This window comes from Eulemur rufifrons, chromosome 16 (genome assembly GCF_041146395.1).
Source record: "Eulemur rufifrons isolate Redbay chromosome 16, OSU_ERuf_1, whole genome shotgun sequence".
In the NCBI taxonomy this organism is placed as follows: domain Eukaryota; kingdom Metazoa; phylum Chordata; class Mammalia; order Primates; family Lemuridae; genus Eulemur; species Eulemur rufifrons.
Genome location: NC_090998.1, coordinates 38,379,151 through 38,400,231, shown reverse-complemented (window position 1 = coordinate 38,400,231; position 21,081 = coordinate 38,379,151). Strand labels below are relative to the sequence as shown.

Genomic DNA, 21,081 nt, shown 5'->3' with positions numbered 1-21,081 from the left:
TAATCCCACCCACCTGTGCCATAGTTTTTATTACTGCTCACAGCCTCTGGGATCTTGCTCCATAAATTAACCCCTTTTCTTGACCCTTCACTCTTTGTTTATACAAATTAGGACTAAACTCTAGTGTCAGTATTACTTACTGTTAAACTAAAAATTATAGGAGACCATTGTTTTGGACCAAACTCCTGCACTAGGCCCCAACAGACTAGACTAAAAATCAAAATGGAGTCACCCATGCTAAGGTTTCACATCACCAAACCACAACTACCTACCAAGGAACCAGGAGAGAGAGAACAGCCAATTTCCCAAACAAGCCAGTTTTATTCTTCAATCAGCATGATAATGAAGTTCCCTGTTTTTAACCCTTAACCTGCAGTAACCTTATGTTTCAACCAATCAGTTATTTTTCTATTGTTTTCTTTCCCTGCCATTGCCTTACAAGGAAAGTAGCTTTGAAATGACCAATCTGTTCTTTGCTGTTTGTTTCTGCTTTCTTCAGCTCTTCTCTGCATATAAACCCAACTCTTCTGTTCAGCTCATTGGAACTGCTCATTCTAGATCTAGAATTGCAAATAAAGCTAATTAAGAGCTTTAAATTTATTGTAATTTTATCTTTTGATATTTGTATCCTATTATATATATCTTTCCTTTTATTTACACTTGTGGTTTCTTTCCATCCTTCCATTCCCTTCTTAGCTCTAGTAAGTGCCCCCACCTCAGTCCCCCTTCTTCTAAAAAAACAGAAAAAATTAGCCTGTAGTCCCAGCTACTGGGAGGCTGAGGCAGGAGGATCCCTTGAGCCCAGGAGTTTGAGGTTGCAGTGAGCTATCATGACACCACTGCACTCTAGCCTGGGCAACAGAGCAAGATTCTGTCTCAAAAAAAATTTCATGACCACTGACCTCCAGTGGGCCTTACATTGCTCAGCACTCATACTGTATGTATTTCCTTTAATCTCTTCAATTTCCAACTGTCTTAAAAGTCTTTTTTAATATCTTCTTCACTACTCTCAACTCCCCCAAAACCTTCTCCCTATTTTCACTCAGTTCATGACTTTGTGTCCTTACTCACTGAGAAAACAGAAGCGGAAAAGAATGTCCACAAGCCCCCACTACTGTCTTCTTTGTTAAAAATATAATTTTCAAAAAGTTAAAATTATAACTCATAAATATAGAATAAACACATGTCCAAGATTTATTAACTAACTAAGGGAAACAGTAAAATGGTAAAGCTGGTGCAAAGAATATCCAAAGAATAGGAGTTTACATATGTCATCAGGAAAGGCACTTAAAAATATTAGAATAAAATTTCTAGCTAGCTACAAAACTGGTTAATGCCTTACAATGCAAAAAATCATAACCTGTGAATCTGGTTACTTTCACTGAGCATAATGTTTCTGAGGTTAATCCATGTGGTTGCATGTATCAGTATTTTATTCCTTCTTGTTGCTAAATAGTATTTTATTGTATGGATAATATCATATTTTGTTTATCCATTCACCGGTTGATGGACACACAATGTGGGTTTTTCTTAGATGCCCTTCATCTGGTTGAAGAAATTCCCTTCTATTCCTAATTTATTGAGTTTTTATCATGAAGGGGTTGATTTTGTCTCATGCTTTCTCTGCAGCTATTGAGATGATCATGTGGGTTTTGTTCTTTATTCTACTAATATAATGTATTACATTAATTGATTTTAGGATGTTAAACCAACATTTCTGGGATAAATCCAATTTATAATCCTTTTTATATGTTCCTGGATTCAGTTTGCCAGTGTGAACTAAAATAAAATTTTAAGGCTCACCCCCGCCACCAGCTGGCTGAATGGACCCCCTCATGGCCAAAGGAATATCCTAAAACTAAATTGCCTGCCATGAGGAAGGAGGTCAGACATGCCTTATCATGCTCCCCTCCCTTCTTAGAGACATCCTTTTAACCCACTAACAGGCCTAAGGGTATGCAAGACAAACATGAGGTCCTCAATTTACACAACAAATATGTGTCCAGTGGCTTATCTCTGATAAACAGCTCCTTATGTTGAAACATTCCAAGTCTTTAGACAAAGCTTCATGTCTTCAACCAATTACAAGCCAAAGAATCTTCAAACCCACCTATAACCTGTAAGCCCTGCCCTCCCCCCACCCCCCCTTTGAGATGGCCCACCTTTTCCAGCCAAACCAATGTATGCCTCCCACATATTGATTTATGACTTTCCCTATAATCCCTGTCTCCCTGAAATGTATAAAACCAAACTGGAACCCAGCCACACTGAGTCCACTTGCTCAAGGCTTCTTGGGCATGGCTCCGGGTCATGGTCCTCAAATTTGGCTCAGAATAAATCTCTTTAAAATTATTTTACGGAGTTTGGCTTCTTTTCTGTTGACACCAGTATTTTGTGGAGGATTTTTGCATCAATATTTATAAGGGATATTGATTTGTAATTTTCTTTTCTTGTGCTATCTTTGCCTGGTTTTATTATCAGGGTAATACTGAGCTTATGGAATGAATTGGGAGTGTTCCCTCCTCCTCTATTTTTTGAAAGAATTTGTCAAGTATTAGTATTATTGCTTCTTTAAATACTTAATATAATGCACCAGTGAAACCATCTGGAACTAGGTTCTTCCTTGGGAGAAGATTTTTGATTGCTAGTTCTTTTTTTATTTTCCCACTTCATATGTGTATATTCAGATTTTCTATTTCTTCTTGAGTTGGTCTTAGTAATTTGTGTCTTTCTAGAGATTTTTCCATTTCACTTAAGTTGTCTAATTTATTGGTATAAACTTGTTCATAATATACCCTTATAATCATTTTCATTTTTGTAAGGTGGATATTGATGTCCCCTCTTTCATCCAGATACTGGTAATTGTCTTCTCTTTTTTCTTTTGTTAATATAGCTAAAAGTCTGTTAAAGTTTGTTGATCTTTTCAAAGAAACAACTTTTGGTTCATTGATTTTCTATATTGTTTTTCTGTTTTCTATTTTATTGATTTCTACTCTAATATTTATTTCTTCTTTTCTGCTTGCCTTAGATTTAGTTTGATTTTCTTTCTTTTTAAATTTTTTTGTATCTAATTTACTTTTTTATGACATTCTTTTACTATTTATTTTTTTCTTCATCAACATTGAGTCATTCTTTTTATTTTCTTAAAGTATAAGCTTAAGTTATTGATTTGAGACCTTTCTTTTTTTCTGACATAAGTGTTTCCCTGTAAGTACTTCTAGCTGTTTCCCATAAATTTTGATATGTTGTGTTTTCATTTTCATTGAGTTTAAAATGTTTTAAAATTTCCCTTGTGATATATCCTTTGACCTGTGTATTTTTTAGAAGTCTGATTAATTACCAAATATTTAGGGATTTCCCAGATTTCTTTCTGTTGTTGATTTCTGACTTCATTCCATGTGGTCAGAGAACATAGTTTGTTGATTTTAATTCTTTTGAATTTACTGAACACTTGTTTTATGTCTTAACATATGGTCTTGAAACCACCTTTTATACCGTTAATAAAAGGCCACAAGGTGGGAACTGTGGTAGGGGAAATATATATATAAAACCAGCCATTGTTCCCCAGCTGATGGTTGTAAAGATTCTTAGCTTTCTTCACTGCTCCCATAGATAACATCGCCCTTGTGAAAACTAAACCTAGTTATTGAGATACCTTCCAGGCCCTGCCTTCCAGTGGAATGGCTGACCCATCCAGACCAGTGGCCCTACCAAGGAACTGATTCAACTGGTCTTGCGACCCCCATTCAGGAAGTGACTCAGCAGAAGAAGGCAATTTCTGCTTCCTGATACTATGAGTTCATCCCCAGCCAATCAGCAGACCCAATTAATTGCCTAGCCCTTTGACTGCCAAACTATCTGTAAAAACCTTTTCTTCCATATTCTTGGGGACCCAGATTTGAAAACTTCTTCCCATTGCCTTGCATGGCACCTGCAATATTAAACTCTTTCTCTGCCATAACTCCTGCTGTCTTGTGTACTGGCTTCCTCTTGAGCAGTGGGCAGTGAACCTGGTAAGGCTGTAATAGTCTATCCTGAAAAATATTCCATGTGCACTTGTAAAGAATGAATTCTGCAGTCATTGGTCAGTGTTCTATATATGTCAATTAGGTCAAGTTGGTTGATGTCTTCTATATCCTTGCTGGTTTTCTATTTAGTAGTTCTATCCATTACTGAAAATGGGGTATTGAAGTCCCAACTCGTACTGTTGAGTTGTCTATTTCTCCCTTCAATTCTGTCAGTTTTTGTTTCATGTATTTTGGAGTTCTGTTGTTAGGTGCCTACATGTTTATATTGTTATATCTTCCCGAAGAATTTATCCCTTTTTCATTATTAAATGTCCCTCTTTGTCTCTGGTAACATTTTTTAGGGACAGCAAAGTCTTAACTCTATTTTGTTTGATACTAATGTAGCCACTATAGCTCTCTGATGGTTACTATTTCCATGATATGTCTTTTTCCATTTTTTTACTGTTAATCTATTTGTGGTATTGAAATTAAAATATCTCTTGTAGACACTTTATAGTTGGATCTTGTTTTTTAAATCCAATGTGGCAATTTCTGTCTTTTGATTGAGGTGTTTAGATCATTCACAATTAATGTCATTATTGGGTTATTATCACTGGATCTGATCAAAAGAGCACATCTGGATCAGAAGATGTTGGGCTCGGAGGAACCCCCTAAAGGCAAGCACCAGATGCATTCACACAGAAAATGAACTGTGTTCACTGAGAAGCAACTGATAACCTGAGGGTGGAGTCAACACCAGTCCCTGCCAGAGAACTATGGATACACAGCCCAGATTCCCTATTGATGCCTATCCTGTAGCACTCATTTATGCAGATCACCAGGAAACCTCATAATTCACTATATTTTTTACAAATATATTATTATTCATCACCTATATCACATGTATATGTTATAAACCCATGAATAGATGAACATATTATGTTATAATTATTGCTTTATATAATTTTGTATCTTTTTTATTTTTTATTTTTTCAGAGATGGGGTCTCGCTTGTTGCCCAGGCTGGAGTACAGTGGTGCAGAGCAATCATAGCTCACTGTAGCCTTGAACTCCTGGGCTCAAGCAATCCTCCGGCTTCATCCTCCTGAGTTGCTGGGACTACAGGTGTGTACCTCCATGCCTGGCTTCCCCCGCGCCCCCCAGAGACAGGGTCTTGCTACGTTTCCCAGGCTGATTTTGAAATCCTGAGCTCAAGTGATCCTCCTGCCTTGGCCTCCCAAAGTACCGGTATTACAGATGTGACCCACTGTGCCTGGCCTAGATTAATGTTTATAATCAAATCTGGCAAGTTTTTGACCATTATTTCTTCAAATATTTTTTTCTGCCTCTTTCTCTCCTTTTCTATTACACATATGTTGGCATGTTTGATGATGTCCCACAAGCCTCTGGGACTCTGTTTTTCTTCAATGTTTATTCTTTCTATTCTTCAGTGGATCATTTCTGTTGATCTTTTTTCAAGTTCACTAATTCTTTTCTGCCCTTGAGTCTGATTTTGATCCCCTGTAGCAAATGTTTCATTCCTGTTATTGTGTATTTTCACCTCCAGAAATTACATTTACCTTTTTTTAAAATAATTTATTTCCTTATTGAGAGTCTTTATTTGTTGATTCATTATTGTCCTATTTTCCTTTGATTCTTTAAACATGATTCCTTTTAGTTCTTTGAACATAGTTGTGATTGCTGCTTTGACATCTTTGCTTGCCAATTCCAACTTCTAGGGACACTCACAGCTTCTACTAAACTGTTGCTTTTCCTCAGAATGGGTCATACTTTCCTATCTCTTTGCATATTTTATTGAAAACTGGATATTTAAATAATATATTGTAGCAACTCTGGATTCTGATTTTTCTCCCTCAAGCTTGTTTTCTGGTTTATTTGTGGGTTTTTTTGTGTAATGATTTGCCTGGGTTAAATCTATAAGCTCTGTCTCCTCTGAGGTGTGCAGCTGCTGAAATCTCTGCTCAGTTTCTTTTCTCTTGTTTTTATTTTTAAGTTTGGCTTCCTAGGAGTTGCCCCATTTGACTGAGTGGCCTAATGGTCAATCAATGATGGAACAGAAATTGTGCCGAAACACTTCAAGCCAAAAGGGCTTCTTCTATCCTCTGATAATGAATTTCTGTGTAGGTGAGTGAGCACACAATTCAAAGTTCAGGCCATTTTCAATTCTGTTTGGGCTTTTATTTTTACTCTCTGCTGGGCCCTTTCATCACATCTCTGTGCAGGCAGCCCCAGAGTTAGCCAGGAATATGTGAGTATCTTAGGGCCCGTCTGCTGTGCACAGCCTCAGTGAGGAATGCGCTTGCCCCAGACACAGCTGTAACCTCAGGTTAGTGGAACCTTTGGCCTGCCCCTGCTCCAAATCAAGTAAGCCCCCCTTGACTGTGGCCGCAAAGCTGGTCCTCACAGCTTTCCCAACATAGGCAAAATCTCAGGGCGGGCGCGGTGGCTCACACCTGTAATCCTAGCACTCTGGGAGGCCGAGGCGGGAGGATGGCTCGAGGTCAGGAGTTCGAGACCAGCCTGAGCAAGAGTGAGACCCCCGTCTCTACTAAAATTAGAAAGAAATTATCTGGCCAACTAAAATATATAGAGAAAAAATTAGCCGGGGATGGTGGCACATACCTGTAGTCCCAGCTACTCGGGAGGCTGAGGTAGTAGGATCACTTAAGCCCAGGAGTTTGAGGTTGCTGTGAGCTAGGCTGATGCCATGGCACTCACTCTAGCCCGGGCAACAAAGCAAGACTCTGTCTCAAAAAAAAAAAAAAAAAAAAAAACCACAAACAAACAAAAAAAACATAGGCAAAATCTCTAGGCTGACTGAGCTGAGGGGAGGGCTGGGAATGGAAGCAGGCCCAGGCAAGGATGTCACTGTTATTACTGAAGTTCTACAGTTATTCAAGTGTAAATGCTTCTCAGATTATAATATTATATGCCTTTGGTCAATTTCCAGAGTGCTAAAAATGGTTGTTTTGTCAACTTTTTCCAGCTCTGTAGCTGTTTTTTCAGGCAGATGATTTGTTTACCTCCTTACTCTGCCATAGCTGGAAGTTTGACCCTCCTCAATAAATTTTTGATGAATAAGTGAATAAGCCCCTTGTAATCTGTCTCCTGTCCCTACTGTACTGAAACTGTCTTATCAAAAATTATCAGTTACTTTGCAGGCACTAAAACAGGCTCTGAGTAAGACAGACCTGGGTTGAATTACAGCTCTGTCATTTAGTAATTGTGCACCTGGAAGGTGCACTTATCTTCTCCAAGTCTTGTTTTTTTCTTCTGTTAAATGGCTAAAATAATACCTATGGTTTTATTGTAAGTCAGGTGTGGTCTAAGAAAACAACTGGGTGGATGCTTCAGAGATTTTTTCCAACATAGTATTTGTCAGGAGGCCTGAGCTTCTGTTCACACTGTGAGCTGGGATGGCTCTCGACCTCTTTTATCACCTTACACACAGTAGAGACGTAACTGGTGGGAATGCAGGGATAAGATCATGAAAACCCTTTGAGACTGTATCCATTATATACAACTATAAAGTATTATTGTAACTTATTATGGTGTTCTTTGGGAACTTTTAAAAATCCCTCTCTCTGGGAAATTTTGGTCATACTAGAATTTCTAAAAATAGGGAAGCTACTCAAATTACTGTGCCAACTTCTTTTTTCCCTGGACATTTTAACCATTATAATGTCGATATATTCTGGAAGACCAGGACTACAGATGTAAATCCTTGTTAATCAGAAACTTTCTCATTTTTAGATGTTTCTTCTAAGAGCTGAAGGACACAGTCCCCCAAATCAGAAGCTAAACATCAATTTGGTGATTAAAGATAGAGAAGAAAAAATATGACCAAACAGAATGTGTGGAATTTGAAATGAAAATAGTGTGGTGAGGCCACTTAGGGCCCCATTTAGGGCCTTGCTGAAATTCAGCTCTTTCTGCAGGCAACATGCGAATTTAAAAAATTGCTCTTTTTGTGTTCTCCTAAACTGCTTCCTCATTGTCCTTCTTCTAATTGGCCATGTACTTTTTATCATTCACTATTGTTATTTGTTTTTCCATGTGTCAGTCAGTCTGCCAGCTCTTTGAAGGCAGTCCTGGTACCTCTGTGTATTCTTCTCAATGCTTGGCACTGGTTCTTGCTATGCCAGTCAACAATCATGTTTTTACTCCCTTACTCATAAATCTTTAATGATCCTACACTGCGCCTAAAAGCAAGTGATTCCAGATTTTTTGCATGTGACTACCAGTATACTAATGTTTGCACATCCTCTCTCTGTCTGTTTCTTTTCTTTTGTTGTTATTTTTACATCTAGTTTCCTAGGGGTTGCCTAGGAACCCCTAGGCAATATGTGAAATATATACACACACACATATATGTATATATGTACATATGTATAATTTAAATTTGTTTAGATACTATTGTACTTCTGTTTTATATTAATTATAAACATCTATTAAAATATTAAGTTTAAAGAGTGTATTTTAAAAGTATAAATCAAATCTATAATTTTTTTAAATTTAAATTTTTAGCTAGCCAGCTTTTGCAAACCGTGTAATATCTTTTGTCTGCACTGCTTGCACACCCCATGCTGGAGACCACTGGTCTATGAGATGAAATTCAGGTTTTTTACAACCACAGTCTTCAAACTGGGGTCTACATCCCTTGAGGGTACACAGTATGTTAAATTAAGTTTAGCCTAAAGCTTCCTTCTCACATATTTTAAGTTTGGTTTAAAGGTTTCTGCAAACGTAATGAACTGTAGCCTAACTGGATATGTAAACAGACTGCAGCAAGTAGCCCAATCTCAGCCAGTCACAGGCAGCCAACTATTCTAGATGTGTTCAAATAAGGCAAACACTGAGCTGTCACCAATCCAGCTGCTTCTGTACCTCACTTCCGTTTTCTCTACATCACTTTCCTTTTCTGCCTATAAATGCTATCCAACCACGCAGCAGCACCAGAGTTGCTCTGAACCTATTCTGAATCGTTCTTTGCTCAATTAAACTGTTAAATTTAATTAGTCTAAAGTTTTTCTTTAACAAGATAGTATTAAGGGGCCCAATTTCCAGACTCTGAACTACCAAATGTCCCCTCTCCTGAAAGGGATCTGCCTGAAAATGGCTTGCAATGAGCGGATTCCTCTTTTCCAGCCTCCCCTTCCCAATCGCTCTCAGCCTTCATAACAGAAAGGTATCCCTCAGCCATCCCGAACTGTACTATGTACTATGTCCCCAAAGGATTAATTTGACAGTGCCTCATGCCTGAGGGAGAATCTCTTGAGAGCCAAGTAAGAACTACTGACAGGATAGTGCCTTATTTCATCCACTTGACAAATCTGTGGAAAGCCTCTGTGCCTTGAACAGACAGCTATGTCAGAATTAGAAGTCATAAGCGAGATAGTGAAAGGCTCTGTTGTAATACAGAGTTTTTTTAGTTGAAAAAGTGAAGCTAAACTTCTTCTGATAGAAAATAAGTCTATTTTGCAGTCTCTTGAAAGCCTCAGCTAATTAAAAAAAGATAAAAAGAAAGAAAAGAAGTCTATTTGACTGAGTGCTTTGGCCAGGGTGACTGGTTTTGCCGATAAAGTGATATTCTACAAATGGAATGAGCTAGATCTGTGGCTCCAAGCTTTTGATGAAAATATATGTAAAGCACTTCTCCAATATATAATACATGAGAAATTTTATCGTTTGCAACTATTTCAAGTTCTGATGACCCCATTCAAGACATCATAACCACTCCACCTTATCTCCCGTCAGTCCCCTCAGGCTCCAGCCAAGCCACGCTCACGCTCCTTGGTACTCTATCGGGTCTATACCTTTCTATGTGGTCATCGTGCCAGTTCCTTCATTGGAAATACCTACCTAACATCTGCCTAGTCTGAGGCACTAATCACACATTGGGGATGCAAAATGAACATAATAGCCTTGGCCCCATTCTCACAGAATGTAAGTCTAGTATGGGAGACAGACAGATAAGCAGTTATTATATAGGGTATTATAAGAGCTATGATGTGGAGCCATGAGGCGGTGCCAACGCACTGCAGAGGCACCCTCCCTGCCCCTGGGGGTTAAGGAAGTCTTCCCAGAAGTGGCCAGAAAGCCAAAAACCTCTAATGAGCTGACGTTTTGCAGAGAGAGGAGAGAAGAATACTGATCTATGCTGAGAAAACAAAAATGCATTGAACTGATTTTAAAATGCATTGCATTTGAATTTTTAAGGTAATTCCTCTGTGGAGTCAGGATTTCAACCATGAGAGACACATTTACTTAACTCTAGGGTCCAGATAGAAACTATCAAATTCAATCTGTTTTGTGTTTTCTTCACAGAATGGTCACATACTCTCAAAAGCCCAATTTAGAACAAGCAGAAAGTCAAGGGAAAGGTCATCTCTTTAAAAATTTTCCCCTTGCTTTTTTGCCAAACACAAATATTTGAACCCTGAGCTCAATTGCTGGGGGAATGGGTAGTAGCCTTTTTACATTGGCTTCACCAATAATAGTGCTCAGTGAATGCTCTTGGGATGTCTGTGAGGAAAGGGACAGGTAGTTTGTGTATGTGGCTCTGTTCCAAGGGCTCCTGTTCTCTAAGCAAATAAGAACAGGAGAAAACAGTTTCAAGGGACTGCTTTCTGCTACAGAAGACGAAGAGCCTGTGTGGGCTCAAGGTATCCAGCTCCCACTGCTCCACCTCTGTTCCCAGCACTGTCCCAAGACAGGCCCTGAGAGCACCTTCACTGAGAGAGGCTCAATTCTATATTTAATGGCAACATTCAGTGCTGATTTGTTATCAAGCGATTTATTGATTTATTTCAGAGATGGCCCCTCGCTATGTTGTCTGGCTCGAACTCCTGGGCTCAAGCCATCCTCTCACTCAGCCTCCGAGTGGCTGTGGGCACCACCATGCTCGTGCCCGGCTTCAAGCTACTTATTTCTTTGGAAGACTCTCCTCTACAAATACATTATGTGATATTATGACATATATTTTTTGGTTTTCATCTATGATTCCTGGCTCTCAGCTCCTAAGAGCCTTATTTCCTAAGTGACTAGAGCAATAGGATATCTTTTGTTAAATCATCTGGGCTTTTGTCCTGGGTTCTGAAGCAGCTCCCAAACAGCTTCAGAGTAATTACACTTTCAGAGTAATAAGTGAAAGTCTCCTGTTACTTATAACAAACTGTTTTCAACTACACCTGAGCTTATGCTAATGAGGTGATTTTGGGAAAGTCAGGATGGCTACAGGATGGAGCGCTGGCTGCCAGAGGAACCAGCCACATCTCAGACGGTTGGAACTTTCAGCACCATCCCCATCCCCCAACCTCTGGGGAGGGCACAGGGGCTGGCTGATCACTACCGCCAATGGTTTAATTAACCATACCTATGTAATGAAGCTTCCATAGAAACGCAGAAGAATTGGGTTCAAAGAGCTTCTGGATGGCTGAATGCGTGGAGGTTTGTGGAGAGTGGTGCACTCGGGGAGGGCACAGGAACTCCCCCCCCATACTTCACCCTATGAGTCTCTTTATCTGGCTGTTTATTTGTATCCTTTAAAGTATACTTTGTAATAAACTGATAAACGTAAGTCTTTCCCTGAGTTCTGAGAGCCGCTCTAGCAAATTAATCAAACCCAAAGAAGGGGTTGTAAGAACCCTCATATATAGCAGATCAGTCAGAGCACAGGTAAAAACAACCTGGGCTTGAGATTGGCATCAGAAGTGGGGGCTCAGTCTTGTGGTACTGAGTCCTCAATCCATCGCATCTGATGCTATCTTCAGGTAGACAGCGTTAGAATAAAATTGAATTAGAGGACACTCAGCTGGTGTCCATTGTGGAAAAGAACTGACTGATTGCTGGTGGAGAGAAGTCCTCACCTACATTTTGGTGACCAGCGGTCATGGAAGTAAAAGTGTTCTGTGTTGATTGTTGAGTGAGAGTATACGAACAACTGATTTTATTTATTTATTTTTGTTTCTGTTTTGAGACAAGGTTTTGCTTTGTTGCCTGGGCTACAGTGCAGCGGACTCATCATGGCATGTCCGGCTAATTTTTCCATTTTTTTGTAGAGATTGGGGTCTTACTCTTGCTCAGGCTGGTCTCAAACTCCTGACCTTAACCAGTCCTCCCATATCGGCCTCCCAAAGTACTAGGATTACAGGAGTGAGCCACTGGGCCCTGCCTGTTTTTTCTTATATATTCTCACATTAGCAGAAGTCTAAGATATGATAGATGTCATATCAGTCATAAAATATTTCCCATACTGGTTATAATTTGGTACCCAATAACTCTTTGTTCTTTCAAAATAGAAAATATACTCAGTCTTCTAGTTCTCTGATACAGTTGCCTAAGTATCTTCTTCAAGCACCCACACAGAGGGTTAACATTTTCTGTATGATCACTATGTTGGTAGAATCAGACAGGTCTGATCCCTAGGGCTTAGTTAATAAAGTACCAAAGGATGTCCTTATAAAACATCGACTGTACAGTCAGTCATGTACCACATAATGACGTTTCAGTCAGTGAGGACCTCATTTACTACCGTGGTTCCAAAAGATTATAATGCTATATTTTTACTGTACCTTTTCTATGTTAAGCTATGTTTAGATACACCAATACTTACTATGTGTTACAGTTGCCCATAGTATTCAGTACAGTAACATGCTGTACAGGTTTATAGCCTAGGAGTAACAGGCTATACCACACGGCATAGGAGTATAGTAGGCTATGCTGTTTAGGTTTGTGTAAGTGCACTCTGTGATGTTTACACGACAAAATCGCCCTTACATGACTGTATATGGAAGTTATATGACATAGGCCCCAAGGGCTACATAATCAGCAAGGCTTGTGTAGCCTATATTGTTGATAAAGTTACTTTATCTCTTTCAGGAAAACCATTATAAGCTTACCTCAGAATACAAAATTGCAGTTTTGTTAGAAAGTAGCTATAAGCTCTGAAGGGTTAGAACTATGTTTGATAACATGTTTCCATTACAAAGGCCTCCTATCAGTGACACCATATTTTTCCAGATGGGTGGGCCAACCGTAATCTGCTCTAAAATTCTGCTTTCTGCCAGTTCCACAGCGTTTTCTGATTATGGGCTTTAACAAAGTTTGCAACAATGGTGAACACAGGCTTATGTGGAAGTATGTATATAAATGTGTTTGCAAATGGGTTTAGATCCTTGTGTGGAAAGGGCCTGAAGTCTCCTAAATAGAAAAACCTTCAAGTGAATCAGAACTGACTTACCAGCTTGGAAAATGGTAGCAGGGCTTAGTAATCTTACATCAAACCATGCCCAAGGCCACATTTTAATGTCTCCCTACTCCCAGATTAATTTTGTTTCTGTCACCCTCTTCACCTTTGAAATTCCTTCCACTCACCAAAATCAGTTCCATTCAGGAGAACAAATATACTGTGACTTCCATCCCTGATACTCCCCTGTGTGCAGTGATAGAAAACAATTTTAGTTTTCAGCCCTGTGCCTGAAAGATGGGCCCGTGTAAATGATATGTTATGCCTCTCTACTGAAACCCCGGGTTTTCCTAAAAGACCAACCACTAATATAGTAAATGCCGGCTCATTTAGGTCCGAGGGCGTCTCAACATTGACCATTTCCTCCTAGAGGGTTAGTTTAGTCTCTTTTTAGATAAGCAGACCGCATGTGGATGCTACCTTGGTGCCAGAGCCTTTCCAGGGCACAAAGCAGGGCCTTCGCCTGCAACGCCGACACCTTCCCGGGCCTTGCAGCGGCGCGGAGTGTCCAGCAGATGGCGCCCCAGCTGAATTTTCGCGAGCTGTCCTACGCCTGTAGAAGAATCTGGAATAAACAGGAAGGAGAATTTGTTTTTTTTAAGCATTTTAATTTTCAACACATATTGCCTTATTTGTTGTGTCAGAAGCCCCTGGCCCATTTTATTCGAATAAGTTGAAATACATTTGAGATGTTTAAAAAATCATCGATTATGCAATCCCCAAATACGTGTGGGGGTTTTTTTGTTTGTTTTTTTAGGTTTTCCACTCTCTCAAAAGACCCAAGAAGTAAGTTTTGAAATAGCAGTAATATTTCAGCGCACAGGGTTCAGAAACTTCAGCACGCAGCGCTGGGTGAAGCACGGCGGCTTCCAGACAGCAAGGCGTGGCCGGGACACACTCGTGGGGCCGCGGCGGAAATGGCCTTGGTGGCGGCCGGGCGGTGGCTGCGGCGCCCCGAGACAGCGCCGCCTGCCGGTCAGAAGGGACAAGGACCCCGGAGCTCGGAGGCTGCGGCACCCCTCGCTTGAGACGTTAGACCGGCGCGTTCCAAATGGCCCTCGCACTCAGTCTGCAGTATGCGCCCTAAACGAAACGGAAAGTGGTGGGCGCCACCAGAGCCGCCTTTCTGTCGGGAAGAGAAACCTTGGAGGGCTGTTATGGTTTTGGGAGGCGATCTTTCAAAGGGCTTAACGGTTTTTAATGCTTCCCAAAGCTAAAAATCGGTGGATTTGCTTTTTAGGGCATTGTTGTTATTTAAAACAATCCTAGAGGAGAATGAAAAATAGAACCTGATAGAGGCCCGCTTTCATTTATTCTAGCCTATTAATGGGGTTTGCAAAATATTAAGAGACGTTATCGGAAGCAAATTAGAAAAATGGGCAAGGGGTTGAATTTCAAGGTGGATGTACTTATCATTCCTGACTATGGCCCCTCATTTTTATTACAGGATTATTGCACTGCCATTTCTAGAGTCCCTCCTCCTCTCCCCACTCCCTTTTTCTCTTCACTCATTTGACAGGAGCCTCTGCAATCATCTGCTTAGAATACGTCACCGTCCTCCACTGGGAGAGAACCGTGGTACCACCTTTCTCCCCCTATGGCTGAAGCCCACAGAAGATGATGGGTTGCGCTTCACCTCTTGAGCCAGCCCTGTTGACAAGAACTCTCACCCGCAAGATGATGCCAAAATGCAGCTTCCCTCCTTTTACATTGCACAGAGCTTTATGTTGCCCTTCATTAAGCAGATGCTTTCTCCTACAGAGCCCTGTCCTTCACGTTGTCCACATGATTCAGTAATAACCTTCTGGTCCCTTCCACTTGAAGAGATTCATTGCTTTAGGTGTAAGAATTGTACATCTCCATTTTTCTTCTCCTAAGGGAGTGAACGCCTATAGATGGACCATTTCCCTTAGTCTAGAAGTCATGCTGTTTACCAGGTCCCTGTTGTTGGATACGAAGATTCCCATCTCCCATCAGGGCACAGCTATAGGCATAAATTATGGGCTCTGGTTCAAAATAGAACCCTCTCTTTTGTACAGTAGCACCGTCAACTCCATAATTAGGAACCCAACTGGAACAGAAGGGTTTTTGAGGCCCTGAAAGTAGAAGGTTGGATACCCCCCACCAAGTCCTGTAAGTGACCACTTGGGCTGTAACTCTCACAATCTGAATCCAACCAGATGAGCACTGAGAGAGGTCAGTGTTTGGAAGACAGAAAAGAGCAATGGCTATGTAGTGACGCAGTGAGTCAGGGACCGGATCCAGGAAGATGCCTGACATTTGTTTGTCTGCAGAGAAACAGAAGTAAAGGAGGGCTATGTCTCCCTAAGTGTTACTGTGTTATAAAAGTGTCAATGGAAAAGAACCCAAAATCTGTAAAATACTTTAAACAGGTTTATTCTGAGCTGAATACGTGCAACCCTGGCCCAGAGAGCCACGCCCAAGAAGTCTAAGTCTCCCCGTGGTTGGGTTACAGTTTGGTTTTTACACATTTCAGGGAGATAGGAATTACATGTAAAGTCATAAATCAATACATGGAAGGTATACAGTGGTTTGGCGGAAAAGGCAGGACATCTTGAAGCAGGGGGATTACAGGTTATAGGTGAGCTTAAAGATTGTTTGATTTGTGATTGGTTAAAGAAATGAAACTTTATCTAAAGGTTTGGAATGTTTTAAGTTAAGGAAGTCCGTTAATCAGAGACAGGCCAATGAACCAGACACATACCCAGATTCAAGTGATCTGTTAAGTAAACTGATGACCTGCAGGTGTGGTTTAAGCTTTGTCTTGCGTAGCCTTAAGGCTGTTAATGAGTTACAAAGGATATCTCCAAGAAGGGAGGGGGGCGTGATGAGGCCTGTCTGACCTCCTTTCCCGTGGCCAGAGATTCAGCTTTAGGGTATTTCTGGGGTCCCCTTGGCCAAGAGGGGGTCCATTCAGTCACCTGAGGGGGTTTAAGATTTTATTTTAGTTTTCATGTCCTTCAGGGAAAGGATACGAGCAGGGCAGCTAATAACATTGATACTGTGCAGGCACACATCTCCCCACATCGCCCGGCTGCTGAACCAAGCGTTCCAAACTAATCTCAGGGACGCAGCTTTGAGCCTCTGCTGCTGCAGTGCCCAGAGGGAGTCTGCTCAAACAAAGCAAAGCTGCTGCTCCAAGGGGGGAGGGGTGGCAACTTTCTCTTTGTTCTTCCTTGGAAAATGAGCCCTCTCTCAAGTCTCATACACCAGCTGCCTTCGCCTCTTGTGGGAGGGCAAAATAAATTAATCAGCAATAATGATTTGGACACCATGTTTTTGGAGCCCTGACCTCTGACTATGAAATGCAGGGTCAAACTATTTTTAGAATTCTAACGTGCTGTAAGTTTTTATTCTGAGTTTCCAGGCAAAAATCTCAGAAATGTACTCCACTTTATCAAAATAAAATAAAACAGTCACCTCCATAAAGAGGTTGTGGAGAGAGTGTTTTGGATTATACTAAACTCAATAATTACATGTCATACACCTTACACTTAGAATCTCTTCTTTACAGCGGTATGAGCAGATTTCTTTGTCTACAAAGAAATCCCTTCAGCAGTAAAAGAGAGGGCTCTCTGAGAAACCTCATCTTTTTACAAGTGATATTTTTCTCATAAGAATGATTTCACACAGCCCCTTTAAAAAGACATTCAGAATTCTTATCCCTGATTTAAGTGTGGAATCAAGACACAGGGTGCTTGGCTTCTGCAAGAGGAATAGGCATGCCACTCCCCAGGCACTCAGAGCATCTGCTGCCTGGAATGATTCTTAAAGCAAAATCCACACGTGGCTTGACAGCTGCAATGGCCTTTTATGTCCAGTTGGAATTTCATGTTGGGCCAGCTGGAATGACTTTACACACAAACAGAAAATGGGTTCTGTGGGTCAAAGAAAGCTTACTGGGCTGAGAAGGACTAGGTGGACATTTTGGAAATACTGTAGGCTTATTTCCTGGGAATTTGCCCCCAAAATAATGTAGTTTCAGTCCCTTCCCACGGTGTCCTCAGGCCCTTTAAGACAGTTCCTATTCTTTGGATTCCATCTGCCCCTAAATACCTACTCATATTGTGTCCAGAACAAGTAATGTCTGCCTGTTACTGTGAAAGCAAGCCTTAGGCAGCGTGGAGTGCAGTTCCTCTCAAGCAGCTATCCCTTCTGCCTGGCCTCCTCCTTTCTGGCTCTCTAAGGAGGAAGTGAAAGCCACCCCAGTCAGGAAACCAGCCCTGCATGCACTAGCATTTAAGGGAGACATGATCAAGTTCTATAGGTGAAGTCCAGGCAAGCTTCTAAAATAATTCTGAAGCTAGATACAGAACACCTAAGCAGGTGTTCAAGGATTACATTATATATACCTTTGAAATTAACAGAATTTTTTTTTTTTTTTTTTTTTTTGAGAAAGAGTCTCACTCTGTTGCCCAGGCTAGAGTGCCATGGTGTCAGCCTCGCTCACAGCAACCTCAAACTCCTGTGCTCAAGCAATCCTACTGCCTCAGCCTTCCGAGTAGCTGGGACTACAGGCATGTGCCACCATGCCCGGCTAATTTTTTCTATATATTTTTAGTTGTCCAGCTAATTTCTTTCTATTTTTATAGTAGAGATGGGGGGGTCTCGCTCTTGCTCAGGCTGGTCTCGAACTCCTGAGCTCAAACAATCCACCCACCTCGGCCTCCCAGAGTGCTAGGATTACAGGCGTGAGCCATGGTGCCCAGCTCAGAAAATTTTTATGAAATAGCCATGGCATGTATATTCACAATACTACGCTGTGTTTGTTATTATCTGTTATCCAGAGAATGTATTGCAGAAAGCCTTTCATCTGACAGGTTCAAAATTCTCTCCAGTGTTAGCTCATATATTAAGGAACTTTGATTTAAAAATTGTAAGCACGTTGAGGGCAAAAACCCTATTTGACACTTCCTTTATATTTCACACAGTACACAGCAGTGTATTAAACATGCAGTGGGCACTCAGGGAATACTTGCTTAGAAAAAAATTATTGACTAAATGAACAATGAATGGCTGTGCTTTAATTCTGAGATATAAGGCCTGTCTGTATTGTCACTTCTGAGGAAACTGGGTAGTGATACTTTATAGAGAGAAAACGGAAGTGGGGATGTTGCAACTTCTCTGAGTGATGATGATAGCAGCTGATAGTCCTACATACCAGAAACCATACTAAGTACTTTATACACAGCATCTCATTTAAACCTCACCACACCCCACAGACTAAGTAATTATTATTATTACCCTTGTTTTACATATGACAAAACATTGTAAGAATCACACAACTAATAAATAGCCACATCAGGATTTGAATCCAGCTATCAGTCAGTCTCCAATGTTTTTAGGCACAACCTTGGACCAGAATATCTAATGAGTACATTCACAGCTCCATTTATTAACCACCCTTCTTCGAGCCTTACAACATAATATCTGAAGTGGGGGGTGGGGAACAGGGTCCACACAGCACAATTCATAACTTAACATGTTTCAATATGCCTGGGTTTGATGTTTGTTCCTACACATTATCTTGTTTAATCCTCATAACACCCTGTGAAGTATGTTACTGTTATCTCATATATAAGGAATAAAAGTCTGGAGAATATGTGGGTTCAAAAAAAGTAAATGCTAAAATATTCAGAGGCAGAGAGGTAACAAATCTAGCACTGTGCCTGTGCTAGGCCTCTCATCTGGGCTCACAGTGCTGGTGTGGGCACTTCCTACCCTTCCTTCCTTTCTTATGTGTTGTTAGTGACACGCTAATCAGCCATAAAGCTTGTGCCTGTCTCTACTTGCCCGATAAATACAAATATGGTTAAATGTTGACTTGCTATGCCATTAAGCCATTTCAAAGGCACAGACAAGGAAGGTACAGAGAAAACAGCAAAAGTGATGGTGCATGGAATTGTGTGTAACAGTTAAAAAGACTGAATTAGATTTAAACATACTGCCATAAAACGATCTCCACAAGGCATAGAAAGTTAAAAAAAGAAAAAAAGAAGCAAGTTGGGAACAAAAAGTACAGCATGGCATCATTTGTGTTTTATTAATAAAAAGCCACACAAAACAATATGATACACACACACACACACACACACACACACCCCTATGCAAACACAGGTAGAAAACAGTTATACCCCAGATTGTTAATAGCATTTTTCTGGGGAGATGACTAGGTTCGTGGTGAGGTGGGTAGTATTGGCAGACTTTTCCTTTGTCTTTTTTCAAGATCATTTATTCATATAATGGATATGTAAAGGAAAAAACGGAATAAAGAACAGAAAAGAAACAAGTGATGCTGTTAGAAAATAAAAGCTTAGCAACATGAGGTAAAGTAAGAAAGGTGATATGAGTACACCAAGCTAAAATCTACTGCCTCCTTCGTGTCCATAAAAGACCGATAGAAGAATCCTCATGCTAACATTATTAATAATTTACTGATTTCTTAAATTTAATGTCTCCTGTCTCTACCAGAAATACAGTCCTTAGTTCATTAGACTTGGAACCAGATGACCTGGGTTCAAGGCCTGACTACATTTTTCTGTAACCTTGGGATAATTTCTCAGGGTCTTAGTTCCCTTATCTGCAGAGTGGAGAGAATAGTGACATACTTTACATGGTGCCGTGAGGATTAGATGAGACAGCACAGAGGAAAGAACATCTAAACCAGGCAGACTAAGACATGTAAACTACAAATTGTGTAAAACTTATTCTCTTCCCATTCTCTCCCTCTTACCTCACAGAAGTATTTTTTTTCTCATACTTCTAAGATGTCTAAATGTCCCACATTGAGGCAGAGTAAAACTTATAAGCCATTAGTCTTCAGTATAGTATCTGTTGGTAACAGACAGGCCTCTGTTATTTGGGACTTTAGATAATGCAGATGCCTGATTTTTAAGCTTCAATAACCTGTATTCATGCATTTATTTTAAGGAATATACATATTTGATTCAATTTATAAAATATACCTCTTCCCTGTGAAACCCACTTTTGATTTAAGAACTAAAATAGCTTCCTCAGAGAAGTCATTTAAAGTATAAGCCAAAAATATAATTAATTTTTTTGCATCTTAAAATGTGTTTATTTGTGGTCCTAATAAAATTTCAGGCTGTTCTGAAATTTCAAGAATCTAGTTATAAGCCTTATAAAAAAAGGATTGCAAAAATAAGAGAAACACTAATGTCACCAATATAATTAAACACAAAAAAGAAATATGAACAAATCCATTAACATCAGTTGCATGCACACAGAACCATGTCCAAGCCATGTATGATGTAACCATTTTCGATTACAGACTTACCTTTGAAACAGAGCCAAGTTCTCCTCTGCTTTTGCTGGATGTGCATTTATTTAAAAGCACAGGGAACTGGAGAGTTCTGGTGAAGTAAATAAGAATCCAGCTGGAGATGTTTTACGGTTTGAGTTCGGAAAGGATCCATTTGAAGAAACTAATTCCAAGCACACAAAGCACACATCTCTCCCGAGCTCCTCCACCCCATTAAACTGGGTTGTCATTTTAGAGCTGGGCGCCCATTGTTCACTTTCTTTTACTCTAATTAGATTTGACAGATTGCTCTTTCTGGCTAGACTGGCTGTTGCCAAGAACAGAGAAAAGATGAAGCTGACCTTGTCATAGCACCCTTGGGATCAGTGACCCCCATCTTTGTCCACAGATCACTGAAATGCATCCTTAGCAGCTTCAAATCTGTTCCCCTTGTCCTCCACCCTCTTTCCTATATGCTCCCTGGCAGTCTTAGCATCACTGAGGTTTATTACTTTCAATACTGTG

General features: G+C 40.3%; 1 protein-coding gene across 1 annotated transcript in view; it reads right to left on the bottom strand.

Moving 5' to 3' along the window:
* LOC138396615 (tubulin alpha-1C chain-like) overlaps positions 1-20,807 on the bottom strand; it is a 45,603-nt gene extending 24,796 nt beyond the window's left edge. The window contains 2 exon segments of the mRNA XM_069490170.1: positions 20,593-20,703; positions 20,706-20,807. Coding sequence (XP_069346271.1) covers positions 20,593-20,703; positions 20,706-20,807 — 213 coding nt within the window.
* Between the last annotated feature and the right edge of the window lie 274 nt (positions 20,808-21,081).